General features: G+C 66.9%; 1 protein-coding gene across 3 annotated transcripts in view; it reads right to left on the reverse strand.

Annotated features, from left to right (window-relative positions):
- The window catches only part of BRD3 (bromodomain containing 3), a 35,801-nt gene that overhangs the window by 18,792 nt on the left and 1,030 nt on the right, over positions 1-15,979 (reverse strand). For all 3 annotated transcript variants that reach the window (XM_070455925.1, XM_070455927.1, XM_070455917.1), the window contains exons 2-5: positions 3,101-3,426; positions 2,178-2,315; positions 1,535-1,682; positions 643-857 (exon numbers count right to left, since the gene is read on the reverse strand). In XM_070455925.1, the coding sequence (XP_070312026.1) occupies positions 643-857; positions 1,535-1,682; positions 2,178-2,315; positions 3,101-3,313 (714 nt within the window). In that variant the 5' untranslated portion in view covers positions 3,314-3,426. The remainder of the gene's footprint in view (positions 1-642; positions 858-1,534; positions 1,683-2,177; positions 2,316-3,100; positions 3,427-15,979) is intronic.

A 15,979-nucleotide genomic window follows, 5' to 3' on the forward strand; every position in this document is an offset into this window, starting at 1 on the left:
CGGCAGGGCAAGCGCGTGCCGCGGGGCCCCGGGCTCCTGGGGACGCAGCAGATGGGACATGCTCCAAGGCAGCAGGGCGCTGGGCAGGACGGCCTGCCAGCGCCACCCAGGGGCAGGCAGTAGAGGCTGCAGGGCAGGGCGAGTGCGTTTTACCTTGGGGGAGCCATTTAACCCCTCTGCGCGCCCGCCTCCTCATCTGAAAGATGGGGGAAACACTGCCTGCCCCCGAGGGTCGCTGTGAGGGTCAAAGCGGAGAAGACGGTGCACGTCAGTGGGAGCGGACCTCATGGAAAGCAAGTGCTCCGAGTCGGGCCCTGCAGGGGAGGCTCCCGGTGAAGCCAGGGAGGGGCGTGCACGGAGGCTGCCGTCGCCCTCCCTGCACCAACCGCTGGAAACCCGAGCATGCCCTCCTGCATGCCCCGCCGGGAGCCCGTCTGTACCACGGAGGCCAGAGACGCCGGGGTCCCAGCCCAGCCGCCCTCGCCAGCTGTGTGACCTGCGGCCCCGAGCGCTGGGTGTCGGGAATTGCGGACCACCCCACGGGCGGATGGGACCGGTCCAGAGGCTGGCGTGCCCGGGGCAGCCTGTGCCCGGGGAAAGGACAGAGCGCCCCCGCCCCCTCCCGGGACCAGGAAAGCTCACCTTGACGACGGGCGGTGTGGGAGGGACCACAGGGATGATGGGCGTGGCGGGGGGAGGCGGGGCGGCGGCCGGGGGGACAGGGACTGACGTGACGTTTGCGGTGATGGTTGGCACAGGGGTGGCGGCGATGACGGGCGTCTGGGAGACCGTGGGGGGGACGCTCTGGAAGGGGGTCGCTGGGCACACGGAGGACACGGCTGCCACTTGCTGTGAGCCTTGGGGGCAGAAGACAGGAGGCGGAGCTGGCCTGGGTCTGCAGCACGGTGTCGTCGGACCGGACCCTCCTCCCGAGACCCCGGCCATCATCCTCACAGCGGCCGTCTCTGAGGCCCGGGTGAGTGAACCAGGATGGAGCGGGTGGCCCAGGAGGTCACAGTCTGAGAGGTCGCAGCCCGGGGCTTAACCCGGTCCCCCAGGCCATCACCGGGTAACTGGACAGAGCTGCAGAACCAGCCACTGCCCCGCCTCTCCAGAGAACTGGCCCCTCCTGGAACCCTGGACAGCTCTCCACAGGGACCCGCCGTGGTTCTGGGATCTCAGGACAGGGAAGGCCACCCCCGGGCTCCTGGTGCCGACCCGAACCCCCCGCCACTCCTGGACCATTCACAGAGAACGCGCTGCGTGCTGGGGAGGCAGGGTCCTTGGAGGGGACACAGGAGAGGTGCGGCCTCCAGAAGGAGCAGCCTCCGAGCCAGGACTGGCGGGGAGGGGCCTGGGCACCCGGCAAGGCCACAGTACCCGTCCCAAGCAGGCGCCAAGGTGGGCGGCCTGCAGGCCACACGGCAGAGGGCCGGCTCCCAGGCCCCGACTGCCACCAACCGCGCAGGGAGGCGTGCTGAACCCAGAGGGGACACGCTCGTCGGCTCCGGGAGGCGGGCACCAGCCCCCTCACCTGCACTCTGTGCTCCCGAAGCTGGCTTCCGGCCTTTGCCCTTTGGAGCAGGGGGCAGTAATTCAACTTCCTCCTGGGGCATCTGAGCCACTTTCTGCAGAAAAATTTTCTCTAAGGCTTGGGCCATGAGCACTATGTCATCTGTGGGCTGAAGACACGGGAGAAGCAGGGTCACGCACTGGAATGGAGCCGCGCTGCTTACAGCAAAGCGCAGCTGCTGCTCAAGAAAAATACATATTTAAAAAGCTGTTAAGGGATCTTGCAGGGCGGGAGGGAAGCAAAAGGAACATTTTAATGTGGAAACTCTCAGAAGAACTCAGAAAGCACCGCAAAGGATAAAAGACCACTCTTTGTCCCATCAGAGAGGAAACAAGGTCCAAGCGCTCAGGTGTTTTAAAGCATCTGGGGTGCCGCCTCCTTCTGAAAAGGCTGCTCGAACGCTCGCCGCGCCAGCAGGGCATGTGGGCCCCGCACACGGGGATCGCAGCCAGACAAGGGCCGAGCAGGAGGCCGCGGTGGCCTGAATTGGTCTGAGAGCCGCTGCGACGCGCCTGGCCCGGTGGACACCGGCCAACCCCACGCTGGCATTCCCCCCTGGTCGCTCACAGCAGCGGATGGGGCCCAAGCCACGCCACCTTCTCACCTTGTTATAAATGTAACAATTTGTAAACATGGTGTTGAAGTCCTGCATACATTCACTCGCGCTCCAATAATAATTATTTTCTAGTCTCTTCTTAATGGTTCCCATGTCCATGGGGTTTTTTATTATCTTATGATAATCCTGGGAAAGAAATAATCAGGGACATTACTGTTGGATTCAGTAAGACGGTGTTCATGATTCCCAAGTGCCTAGACTGCGCACGAGGCGGTCTTCTCAGGCAGCTTGGCGCTGGGGCTGACCCAGGTTTCTGTCCAGTTGAGGGCAGCGGGGTGCCAGGTCTGGGGGAGCCCTGGGCCAGCACGGACCCTGCCAAGCCCCTCTGGTCTGACGGGGGTCTGTGTGGGCAGAGGACTGCAAAGCGGGTCTAGGCTCTCGTCCCTGCATCCCAAACTTCACTCGAGGGCCTGCAGGTGCCAGAGGGCCAAGCTGGTTCAGAAGCCAGGCTGCCAAGTGCTGGCCCAGGGCTCCCCTTGCAGGACTCTGGGGTTCTCCACTCGGGCCCAAAGGAGAAAGCCGTCAGACGGTCAGGTGGGCCCCAGGCATGTAGTTAGGTCGCCATCCCCAGGAAGGCCGGCCACCCCCACGGAAGCACATGACTGTGTGTGCAGACGCGTCACTCCAGGGGACGGGGCTGGTGCAGGGTGAGCCTCAGTGCGCCTCTGCGCCCAGGCCAGCCCACCTTGTCCACCCACGAGGCCGCGGCCTCCCGCTCCCCACACCCAGGCCCGTGTGTCCCCTCTGCCCTTCCATCCTCGCGGATTCTGGGCTGGGCCCGCCTTCCTAGCACCTGCCACTCCCTGCACCACCTGGGCCGAGGCCAGAGGGGCCGTCCTCCCAGGACAGGGGCCCCCCGAGGGGCGGGGGCAGTGAGCAGGACCCTCACGGGCAGGGGTCGAGGCACTCACGGGCAGGTTCAGCTTGATGGCGTCCACGGGCTGGTAGAAGGGCCAGGCGAACTGGTGTTTCCAGAGTGTCTTTACCACCACGTTCTGCATATACTGCAGCTGGTTGGTCTTGCGGCCGGGCTTGGCGGGGTTGGAGACCTCCGGTGGGGGCGGGTTCACTGGGCCCGGGGCCGCCGGGATCCCCGTGGGGGCGACCGGCGTCGCGGTGGACATCCTCCGGCTGCTCGCTCACTGGCCGTCACGGCAGCGGCTCGGGGAGGCGCTGGCTTCCTCTGTGCTCCCCGCCGAGGCGCGACATCCCATGTCTGGGCCCAACCAGGCAGCACCTGCAGGGCAGGAGGGACCGCGGTGGGGACGGCTGGTCACCCCAGCCTCAGCCGGCTCCACCAGCGCGTGAGCCCGCGCGGTCACGGCGAGGCCACCTTGGCGCGTCCACCCCCGTCAGGCCCACCCCCACCTGTCACAGGACCACTGTCACGCCGCTGCCCTCAGGCCGGGGCAGGGAGAGAGACCCGGGACGGGAGACAGAACGGCAGCAGGTGCCCCCCCACCCGGGTGGATGGGGGAGACACGAGGGGTGGGGGGTGGCGGGGGCGGCTGTCCAGGTGGAGACCAAAGCCGCAGCCAGTGTCGGCTCACCACCCACCGGCCGCCGGCGCACGGGCGACTGCCTCTACACCGGCCTGGACCGCAGCAACCTTCCGGGCAGCAACTCACACGTCGAGAGCTGCGACGCGGACCCAATGTCCAAGCCAGGCCGGCAGAAAGGCGCGGGGAGCGCGCACGGTGCACGGGTGATGGGGGTTCCAACATAACCACGAGAACGGGCCCTGGTTTGTGATGGCAGCTGGGCTGTGACATGGCCGGTCCTCAGCCAATCGGGGAGGGCGGCGGGGGGCGGCGGACAGGGACTGTTTGAACCACAGCCTGGCTCGCCAAACTTCCTCCACGCACAGCGCCGGGAAGGAACTGGCCACCACGGCCTCACATGTGTCAGGAGGCGGCCCAGCCCCACGCGGACAGCTGTGTGCTGGGTGACAGACGGGCCACCCCCACAGCGGCTCCCCACCACGTCCTGGGAGGAAGTCGGTGGCCCTCCCAGGCGGGCCCAGGCTGGGAGGCAGGGCCTGCGTGGGGGCCAGAGGGCCCTCAGAACAGCACCCGTCAGCCATGGGGACCACATCCACCAGCTACGATTTGCAAAAGCAGGTCGCTGTAACTTGAAAAGTGTTTCTAGCTGGTTGACATCCTGCCAGCAGCCCGCAATCTGCCACGTGGGCGCGTTTATACCACAGTCATCAGGGAAAGCTACACACCAGGGGCTTCCCCCAGGCCAGCGCCTCCTCTGCTCCCCCGCCAACCCCAAGCCAGAGCAAAGAGGACTCCGAAAAGAAGCCGGGCGCGTCCCACGAATGGAGCAGACTTGCCCGCCCGCTCCCCTCCTCGGAGGAACATTCTGGAATACCCCGAGGTGCCCCCCCAAGGGCCTGAGCGTCTCCTCCACGCCGGCTCCAGGGCCTCCCTGGGGAGGCCGCCAGGCCGGCCGGCTGACGCCCCAAGTCCCCACCACACAGCGACAGCCTGTGCCCCCCACCCCACAGGTCTGACCACTTCTGGCACAGCGCCACCGCCGCCTGCTGGGGTCCCCGCGAACCTGCCCCCGTCGATGGCCTTGCCCCACACGGGGCTCCCGTCCCAACCAGCACTGCCTGTCCCACTCTGGCCTGCAGGCCCCGAGCTGACCAGTGACTGGTCTCCCCGTCCTGGCTGCTGCGGCCTCGCAGGCCCGTCTCCCCCGCGTCGCCCCAGCACCATCACCGCCTGGGCCTCCCAGGCCCCAGACAGCTCAGGGGTGCAGGGCAAATGCGGGGCCAGACCCCTGGTCCCAATCCCAGCTCCGCCCTTCACCAACCCCGGGATCCAGTCTGCCTGGGTCCCCGCGGGAGACAAGACTAAAGGAGCCCAGCGCAGAGCCAGTGCCGGCACTCAGGCCAGTGCCGGACACGCGCCAGTCACCCCACGGGCCTGCCGACCTGGGGGTCCCCAAGGTCCGCTAAGGACACACCCTGGTCCTCCCTGAGTCGGACAAGCCCAGCCTGGCCCCCAGGCTGGGTGGGGCCCCAGGTGCAGGGGGGGTGAACCCCCCGGTGCGGGCCGGGTGGGGCCCCAGGTTTGAACCCCCAGGTGTGGGACCCGCGGGCCCCCAGACGCAGGCGGGCAGGCACCCAGTACCCAGCGCTGGTGATACGCAGTCCTCAGAGGCAGGCAGGACACCGCCAGGCCCTGAAGCCACCTGAGGGGACACGGGGGCCCCGGGAAGGGCCCAGGCCGCTGCCAAGGTGCAGCCTGGCCCCCTGCGCAGTTCTCTGCAGGGACGCACCGGGGCCTGCACAGGGGCCTGCAGCCTGCCCTTCAACCTCCGCCCCCTCTCCTGACCAGTGATGGACCACTCCACACGGCGGGCCGCAGGCAGCCAGCCCCCGCCGCAAACACGGACACACTGCTTCCGCGGCTGGGCGCCCAGGCCCCACAAGGCAGCCGGCTCCGCCCAGGAGGGGCAGAGAGCAGGAGCCACTGCCTGGGTCCCGCCTCACTCCCGCCCAGCCCGGGCGCCGGCTCGGCAGGGCCGGGGATCCCAGAGGACGCAGCTCAGCTTGGAGCCCAGTGCGGGCCTGGCACGCGCTCAGGGAACACCGACCACAGACCACAGACAGTCCCGAGGCGAGAACCACCGCAAACCCCGGAGGGCGTGCGAGGTTCAGCGAGGACACGCACGGATGCTGCCGGATGCCCCACAGCCTGCGGCTGGCACGGGCAGGGGGACTCTGCAAACAAACGCGGCCTCCAGCACCGCCACCAGGGGGGGTGCAGCCCCTGCACCCGGGCTCCCGCGGGCGTGTGGGGTGCCTGCAGGGCTGTGGCGTCCCCCCGAGGGCAGAGGCCAGCGCGGTGCTTGTGCTCAGCAGGGAGGAGAAAGGGTAGCAGGAGCGTCGGAGGCTGGCAAGGCCCCCACCCCGGGCACCAGGACCGCTCTCCCCGACAGGGCCGTGCAGCCAGGGGCTCGGGCAGAACCCTACCAGGCGGGCCGCAGCGTCACACAGGTCACCCGGCGCTGTCCCTCTGGGGGCGGGTGAGGGGCCACGCCACTCCCTGTCGGGGCCAGCCCGCCCAGATCGGGCCACGTGTCCAGGGCGAGCAGAGCCACAGCGAGAGTCCGGCCTCGCCTCCCCGTCAACCCTGCTGACCCGACAGCAAGCCCGAGGAAACCAGATGCTGGCTGAGCGCGGGACGTCCCGGGACAGCAAGTTGACGGAGAGGCTCCCTGGGTGCCCACAGCGCGCGGGCCCGTGGGCTGCCTTCTGCCTTTCTGCTTGTGTTTCTGAACTGGTGGGTTTCTTTTTTTAGAAACACGTTACTCTTGCAAAAACAAGCAAGTGTAAAGGGATTTCTAGTTTGGAAAAAAGCTCCAACCCGGCCAAGCGTCTGGGAGCTCCTGTCTCTTCCTCCAAGGTCCGGGGCCAGGCCCGGCAGCCGTGCGTGCTCCATCTGGGGCAAGTCTTGGCTCCACGACGACCCCGAGGTCTTGGCTCGCCCTCGGCAGGGCTGTGAGAGGCGCCGTCGACCCCCTCACACCCCCCATCCCGGCCCACATTGCCTGGATGGCCAAGAAACCCAACCAACGCCCACCTGTCCAGGCAGCAGGTGGCCACCCACCACAGCTGTGCCGTCTGTCAGCCGCCTCGTCCGGGCAGGGGTCGGGCCGCATCCCGGGAACGGAAGGCAGAGGCTGCTTCCAGAAAGAAGCTGGGGCCACACAGTCCACTAGCTGGCCCCCACCCGCCCCTCCAGGGCTCAGCCCTGAACCGACGTCGGTCCCAGAGAAGAGGGCCGGAGCCACGTGGGGACTTAAAACAACAGGACAGGCCGGGGAGTCACCACCTGGCTCCGTCCAGGCTCACTGTGCACCCACCCCCAGCGGGCCCTGGCCAGGCCTCACCAGCTGCCCTCCTGGGCGAGGTCACGGGGGCAGATGGTGGAGAAGCCCCGAAGGACGCTGGGTGGTCGGCCGCGGGCCCTCCACTCCCACTAAAGGGGAGATGCCATGTGATCCCACATGGCCACTGAGCAGGCCCACCGCACGGATGACAAAGCTGAGGCTCTGCCATCCTTGGGCTATCTCCTGAACCTAGCCACAGAGGGCCTCGGGGAACGCAAGCCCAGGACCCCCCTGCCTCCCGACTTGGCTCCTGGCGTCACAGGGTGAGAGAGAGGGTGCCCAGCAGTCATAAGACACCAGACGGCCCCCCCCCACAACTGTGAGCAGGGCCCCCGCAACCCCGGGGGGTGGTCCCGGGCAGCGGCGCCCCTCCGAGTTCCTGGTGTGAGTCTTACTTCAGCTGGGGATGCAAAGATGCCACAGACACGGGGGCCCTGCAGAAGGGCGTACCTGCTAGGGTCTGCCACACCAGGGTCCAAGTCCCAGCTGCCCTCCTGGCTGACCACCGGCACGGCCGTCAGCGGTCAAGCGCTTCCAAGCCAGCCCCAAGGATGGAGGCACGGCACACACCCTCGAGGACGTGGGGGCCGGGGGCTGCTGGACAACGGCTAAAGAGCCTGGGACACCAGCCCCTCGGGGGGGATCTCCTCACCCAGCAGGCCTGGGCTCGGCGTGGGCACATGGGCAGCCCACCCCCTCCCTTCAGCCCTGCCAGGCCCCACCCAGGACGGACGCTGGTCACCTGCCCACCTGGCCCCCCTGGCTAGGGACCCGGACGAGACTGCAGGGGGGCCAACGTGGCCGGGTGCCTGCGTCCACCGGCAGAGACTCCAGAACCTCTTCCTCAAGAGAGCCCCAGGGGGGCGCCCACAGGCCCCCTCCATCGAGAGAAACAAGGCAAACTCACGACTGTGGGTTTCCAGAAGGCTCCAGCGTGCTCCCGTGGCCTAAGCCCCTGTGGCTGGGTGGGGGCACCAGGAGGGGCCACAGAAGGAGCAGAGGAAATGTCCGGCGGGGAGCCCCCCTCGGGGGCCCCAGGTCAGCCCCTGGTAGCACTACAGGCGCTGGCTACAGGTGGGGAAACCGAGGCCCAGGGCACGCAGGCCCCCACCACGCGGACGAGCTGCCCCCTGGGGCGGGAGAAGGGCCCCCACAGACGCCCGTGACCCCCTGGGACATGAGTGCCCCCACTTGGGGCACAAGCAGGCAACGCCCGCCTTGATCGGGCTGGGAGCAACCCGCAGCCTCACGGAACAGGCCGCAGCCCGACTCCCGCTCCCCCAACATAAGGCATGTCCCAACGGAGCCTCCGGGGTCTCAGAACCCAGCCAGCGCTCCTGCATTCCTGCACCCCCAGGGTCTGAGACAACGTCCCAGGTCAGACACAACAGCCTGCAGGGAAACACGTCAGCCTCCCAGGGAGGTAAACACAGACACAGAAGGCCGACCCTCAGCGGCGAAGGGCCAGCTGCCGTTGCAAAAGAACAAGAAAGAAAGTTCAATCCTTGGGGCAGTGTTCTGGGGTCCCAGCTGCAACGCAGGAAGGCTGCCCATCACTGGGGTCGGCTTCTCCACCCAGCCCGGGATGCCTCGGGGCCCCTCGAGGCCTAGGGGGGACAGCCGGGGCGGGTGAGGCAATGCCCCCCCCCAGCACCTCTGCCCTGGGCCAGCGCACTAGAAACACCTGCTGGACAGTGAGAAGGGAGGCGTCTACGTCCACACAGCCATTTGATGACCGTGGACTCAACGTCAGTGCTTTGGGGGTGACAGCGATGTGCGGTACAATTCTTTAAAAGCCCTTCGCTTCAGAGAGGAGGATCAAGTCTTATGAAGGAGATACGTCTGCTCTGTGATCACAGGAGTGGAAGCGGGGCTGAAATGACTGGGGGTCTCTGAGTAGAAGCGGGACATGCAGGGGGCCTCCACGGCCCCTCTGCTGGCCACACTGGGAAGCCCCCACCTCAGGAAGAGGAGGTGAACCCCCCTTTCCTGGGGCACTCAGGACCCTGTGCCCCCCACCCCACAGCAATAGTGAGGTCTGGGGGCACAGCCCTGCTCCCTGGGCTCCCGGCCCAGCAGAGACGACCCAAGGTTTGGGCACGGGGACTCGGGCAGGAGAGCCCGGGATGGGGCGGGAAGCGCAGGTGACAGAGCCCAGACGCAGGAGCAGCCCTGCAAGGCGCGCGGGCTCCCCTTCACCCCCGTCTCACCTCCAGGGATAAACACGCAGGAGCAAAACGTGCGGCCAGCCCCCGACGCCCCCATGGGCCCCGGAGCTGCCAGGCCCGCTGAGAACCAGCCTTCCGGGAGACGGCCGCAGGCACAGCAAGCTGGGAGCTCTCGGCCTAGCCATGACGAGGCTCACGCATGCCCTGCATGGGGACCCCTGGGCCCCAGCCCCTCAGAGGGGAGAGCGAGGCTGGGAGCACCCCCCCACACACACCTCCCGGGGAGCACTACCCCCCACCTCCCGGGGAGCACTCCCCCCCACCTCCCAGGGAGCACTCCCCTCCACACACACACCTCGCGGGGAGCACCGCCCACACACACACCTCGCGGGGAGCACCGCCCACCCACACACACCTCCCCGCCCACCCACACACCTCCTGGGGAGCACTCACCCACACACACCTCCTGGGGAGCACCAACACATACACACACACCTCCCAGGGAGCACCCCCCCACCTCCCGGGGAGCACTCCCCTCCACACACACACCTCGCGGGGAGCACCGCCCACCCACACACACCTCCCCGCCCACCCACACACCTCCTGGGGAGCACTCACCCACACACACCTCCTGGGGAGCACCAACACATACACACACACCTCCTGGGGAGCACCCCCCCACACACATCTCCTGGGGAGCACCCCCCCACACACAAACACCTCCGGGGAGCACACACACACACATCCTGGGGAGCACCCCCAACACACACACATCTCCTGCCCCCTGCCAGGCCTGACGGCAGCACCACAAACATGCGAAGGTCAGAGTGAGAGAAGCCTTCCCTCGAAGAGAGGGGATCTGAAACCACCTGGAGCGGAAACGCTGACAAACCGCAAAAGCCCTCGAACAGCGAGAGGAAACGCAGACAGGGGTTGGGGCGGGATCCCACGGGAGGGCCCAGAAAGCCGAGCGGCTGGCCCACGGCGGTGGAGGGGTGGGGCCGGGGGTCATTGCGCGGCCGCCCCACCCTCCGGGGCCACACACCCGCCACTCCGACGCGAGGGACTCTGCAGGACACGTCCGGCCACAGGCAGGGGTGGGGGCGGTGTCCCAGCTCCACAGCAGGCGGGCCGGAGGTCACGGCCTTCTCCCCGCCCCTTCCCAGGGTCCCTGGGCTCAAGGCTTTGGGACCCGCCTCCTTCCTCCCCAGGGAACTGTAATCAGAAATAAAACACAAACGCAGCCCCTCTAGGATGGCTCAACCCGGAGGGATGCATTGAGAGGCTGGACACCAGAGCCCTTCAGGCTCCTGGACAAACAAGGGCAGAGTGTGGACCTCTGTCCAGGGACCCCGAGGGAAACCGCCCAGAAAACGCAGCCGCAGCGGCGGCTCTGACCCTTCCGCCGCAGACAAGACCCAGCGGCCAGAGTCAGGCACTCCTGGGCGGCCTGGTCTCCTCCATGCCTCAGGAGATGCTGGGGGGAGGGGGGGTGCCCAACCCAGGGGCTGCTCGCTCACCACCATCGGGGGACATGCTTTCAGCCATGGGCTGGGGGGTTAGCAGGGAGGTGGGCAGGGTCAGAGGAGGAGGCAGAGGGGTGAGGAGATCCAGGAAGCTCTTAGCTTGGGGGTCGTCGGGCCGAGGGGGGGTCTCGAGCCACAGTCAGGCTGGGGGGAGCCTGGTGGGGGACGTGGGCACAGAGAGCGGAGGTCAGAGGCTGGAAGAAAGCCTGGGAGGGGTGCCCCATCCCAGTGTCAGCTCCTCCCCACCCCCGGCCAGCTCAGACCCTGCGGCCTCGCCTCCTGAGTTGGGGGGGGGGGGCCCAACCATGACGTTGCCCCATCTCCCCAGGTCCTATCCCAGCATTGGCGGGGGCCATAGGGGCTCCACTTTCCGGGTGAGGTGGGAGGCTCAGTGGTGAAAAGGCCCAGGGCAAAGCCAGGCTGCGAGCAAGGCCATCCGCCCAACCTCGGAGGCTCCGCACCACATCCCAGAACGGCCGGGAGAGACCCACAGAGACAAAGCGCTGACCCGCAGGGAGGGGCCAGCCCGCCACCCCAGCGCCTCTGCCAGGAGCGGCCGGGCCTCAGGAAACAGGAGCCGTGTGGGCAGGGTCGGCTTCAGTGACAGACGGAGCCAACTGCCTCCTCCAGCGAGGGGACCCAGGGGCCCGGCGAGGGGCCTCCGAGCAGGTCAGCCAGGCAGGCAGGGGCCCCGCACACCCCGGGCCCTGCTGGCCACCACTGCCCGCCTCGCAGGGATGAGTGCGACCACAGCGGCCTCCCGAAGGGCCGCTTCCCAGAGCGGCTCAGCCCCGACCAGGGCCTGAGCCCACCCAGGGTCAGGGCACGACCCCCCCAGGCCAGCCCCATCGCATGCCCACAGCACCCCCGGTCTTCGAGGTCCGAGCAGTCAGAGCTACAGTTTTCCTGGTGGCCACGTGTGGATGCAAGAGTCACACCGTAAAGAAGGATGAGCGCTGAAGAACTGGTGCTTTTGACCTGTGGTGTCGGAGGAGACTCTCGAGGGGCCCTTGGACTGCAAGGCGATCCAACCAACCAGTCCATCCTAAAGGAGATCAGTCCTGGGTGTTCATTGGAAGGACTGATGCTGAAGCTGAAGCTCCAATACTTTGACCACCTGATGTGAAGAACTGACTCACTGGAAAAGACCCTGATGCTGGGAGGGACTGGGGGCAGGAGGAGAAGGGGACGACAGAGGATGAGATGGCTGGATGGCATCACCAATGCGATGGACATGGGTTTGGGTGGACTCTGGAAGTTGGTGATGGACAGGGAGGCCTGGCGTGCTGCAGTCCATGGGGTCAGAGTCAGACACAACTGAGCGACTGAACTGAACTAAGGAACCAGCCTGGCCCACCGAGAGTTCTTGGCCCCCTCCCGACGCCCCATGTCCTCTCAGCTCTGCACCCCCCACAGCTAAGGCTCCTCCTCAATCCAGTGTTCCCTGATACCCCATGTTTCTGCCCAGCCCGCCAGCCTACCTGGAGAAGCCAGCCTCTGACCAGCTCTGCTGTGGGGTCACTGCTCACAGTGGGGGTCAGGCCAGCCAGGCCCCCTGACCTGTGGGAGGCTGTCCCCACCCCTCTCAAATAATCCACCCTTAAGAAAAACCAAAGAAACCATAGAGACGCTGCACCAGCGGTGCATGTCAAGGGCTGGAAAGCTCCAGCGGAGTTCTGGGGGGGGCGCGAGGGACGGGCCACTCAGAAGGGGGGATGACGCCAGGGGACACACGGACGACAGCCTGACCAGCCCCCACGCTCCTGGAGAGGGAGGGGGAAGCAGCCTCTCTGGGCCAGTCGGCCCCACAGACGATGCTGGGGTCAGGCGGTCACTGCACTTGCCGGGGGGCCTGGCCCTGCATGCGGTCACTGTCGCCTGTCCCAAAAGACAACCCCCATTTGACACCAACAACCATGTGGGCAGCTCTGGGACCCTGAGCAAGAGGAGGCTCCACACACACCGCGCGTCCCAGATCAGACCCAGGCAGTGGCCACGCCCGCCAGGGCCCTCCCGAGCTCACACCCCAGGCGGCGGCCCTCACAAGGACGCTGACCCTTCGCCCCATGTAACAGACGGGACCCAAGACCTAGAGGGGCCGGGAGGCTGTGGAGCCTGAGCAGGGAGGTGGGAGATCAGGCTGGGACTCCACAACCACCGGCCAATCCCAATGTTGAGGGGCAGCCAGCCCCCCATTCCCAGCCCTTGGGAGCCCACCAGTGCCAGCCCAGAGCGGCACCTCGCATGGCCCAGCCTCGGTAAACCAGGGTCCCCACACAAACACGCTCCCTGGGTGTCCACATGTTTCCAGGGCAGCAGGGGCTCCCACGGGAGGGCTGGCCGGAGCCTGGACGCCCTGGAGAGGGACCAGCACGCGCTCTGAGCCCGGGGGTGCCCAAGAGCCAGGGGTCTCAGCCGCCACCCCCGGGACCCTTCCCACAGCCCCAGAGCTCACACGCTGACTGAGCGCAGTCTCTCCCCGCCCTCGGGGCATGGGGGTGCAGGCTCCGACATCTCAGGGGACCGTCACGCGGCCATCGGTGTCTTCCCCGCCCAGACCCCCAACGGCCCGGCCGGGACAGCCTGCTGGCAGCTGAGACCGCAGAGCACAGGGTGGGTGTGGCTTATCTGGGGCGCACCAGCAGCCCTGGCACCCGGCGGGCATGGCCAGCGCTCCGCCCCAAGGGCGGGCAGGCTGCGGGCTGGGCAGCACCCCTCCGGCCCTCTCCTCCCATCTGCACCCGAGTTTCACCCTGTGACGCCGTCAGACCACGCTGCCCACCAGCTCCTCCTGATCACACGGCACGAGGGTCCAGCTGCTCGACACGCATTCCCGCCCCCAGCTAGCAGGGACCTCGGCGGGGACCCCGGAGCGCCAGCTCCTCACGACAGGGCAGCATCTGGGACACGCGTGCCCCCAGCCCTCCTGAACACGCTCCTGATCACCCTCCTGAGCCCAGATTCCAACACTTGTAGGAAAACCCACGGGGCGCCTGCGGCACCCGGCACCCCAGGTGGCAGTCCCTGAGCACAGGGAGTGTTCTCCCAGGCGCCTCGTGACCTCCTGACCAACTCCCCCAGTTCTGCGGCAAGGATGGTGGAGGGCGCCCCCCATGCGCCTGCCAGCTCAGACTCCAGCTCACAAAGACCCTGGAAAAGGGGTTAGGTTCAGGCCAGGTTCTCCTGTGCAACGGTGAAAACCTGGCCGCAGAAACAGAGGCTGACCCACAGCGTTGACGCAGTGGGGCCTCTGGACACACACCCCCCACCCCGGCCCAGGTAACTATCATCTCCACTCGCAGACCCAGAAACGTCACACTTGCCCTTTAAGAGCCCAGTGTTTGTCAGAGGCAGGACCACAGGCCCCCAGAGCGGGGGGTGCAGGTGCCAAAGGGGTTCATGACTCAAGGGGGAGCTGAGGGGGCTCAACAAGCTGCCCGCCCCCTGGGCACCTACCTATCGGCACCCCCAACCAAGTGCCCGGGCCACCCGACACTGTTGAGACACCTGTGGACCTTGTCCACGGACACCAGGGGGCAGAGCTCGGGGTGGGGCAGAGGGCTCTCTTGGGACAAGCTCCCAGCAGACAGGTGTGTGCCCAGCACGATGCAGCTCTCTGCCACACGTCACTAAAGTTCCCTTTGGAAGCAAGGAATGGTGACCAGACACTGGCCGCTGGTACGAGGTCTACGAGGACCTGACGGGTGCCCTATGCCTCTACAAGTCCGCCAGACAGGTAGACCAGAAGGAGGACCACCTACTCAGCCAGACTGCCCCGAGACTGGTGGGGAAGGGGGGTGGGGGGCAGTGTCCGCAGAGCAGCTTTGCACATGCACCCGGGCAGACGCTCCCTGGGGAAACCCCACTCCCCACCTGGGCCAGCGCCCCCGGCCCCACAGGATGAGGAGCGCTGCTCTCCAAGGAGTACAGGACCCCAGTGGTGGGTGCAGGGCCAGGCTGGCTGGGGCGGTGTCCTGCACCAACCACTCCACTGCGATCGGTGGCAGGGGGCCAGCGCTCCCCAGACAGCCTCTGCCGCCCAGAACCAGGAAATGGCCGTGGGCGCGGGGCGCAGGGCTCGGACGACTGGCAATGCGCCAGGCTGGAGGAAGAGGGCGCAGGAGGCGCGGCTGGCCCCGGAGGGCGCTGTCTACCCCGCCGCACCGCCCCCCTCCCCCGTCCACTTTCACTTTCTGCCCGCAAGCCCGGCGGGCGCAGCGTATTTAACAGATCGCCTCCGGCCCTCGGAGCTCACTTCCCAAGCGCGCACGGGCTGCTGTGGAGGGAAGGCAATTACTCCACTTTCTAAAAACAAAAAACCCGACCGGCGCCGCCTGGCCCTCCTTCCCCGGACGTCCCCGCGGCGGGGCTGGGGCTGGACCGAAGCTTCAGAGGCGCTGCGGGGGCGGGATTCCAGAGGCCAGCCCCCTCCCACCTCCCAGGTGACCAGAAATGCCAGAGAGAAGCAGCCCACCCCGCCCGCGTCCCCGCCCGCCCCAGACGCCGTGCGCCCTATCTCTCCGGATCTGTAACCGCGAGCACACATCAAGGCCTCACTACAGAGAAGGGCAAACAGAGCTTTATTTGCAAATAAGAGGCCGGATTCCCGGCTGCGGGAGGGTGGTGGAGGGGGAGGGAAGCGAGGAGGTCCCTAACTCCTGACGCCAGACCCTCGCAGGGATTCAGGCCTTTTCTCCCCCCCCCCACCCCCTTGAATGCCAACCTCTCCCCCAGGAGTAAATGCCATCCAGGGACTCAGGAAAAGAACCCCCATTTTAAATAAAGAGTCAGGAAAAAAGCCTACAAAACAAGGTTAAAAAAAAAAAAAAACTTTCTCCTCCGTCCTCACGGGGGGAGGGGGGGGCGGGGCGCAGCGATCCCTGTTACACGCCTTCCGCCCCCCCCCCCCCACCCCGGCCCATAGTTTGCCCAAAGGATACACAACAGCACCCCCAGCACCATTAACTTTGCAGCCACAACCCAGGGAACACACGGGAAGGAGCCCCAGTTATGCGCTTCTGGGCAGAAAGCTTCCAGCCAAAATGAAGGATCGCAGGACGGCCAGGGACTGGGCCCAAAGGCGGGAACCCGCAGGGTGGACCACGGGGCCGCCCCCGGGGGGTCTGCTGGCGGACCCGTGCCACGCTCCCACTTTCATCTTTCCAAAACCGCCCCTGGCCCCGAGGGA

The sequence above is a fragment of the Odocoileus virginianus genome, chromosome 2, assembly GCF_023699985.2.
Source record: "Odocoileus virginianus isolate 20LAN1187 ecotype Illinois chromosome 2, Ovbor_1.2, whole genome shotgun sequence".
NCBI lineage: Eukaryota > Metazoa > Chordata > Mammalia > Artiodactyla > Cervidae > Odocoileus > Odocoileus virginianus.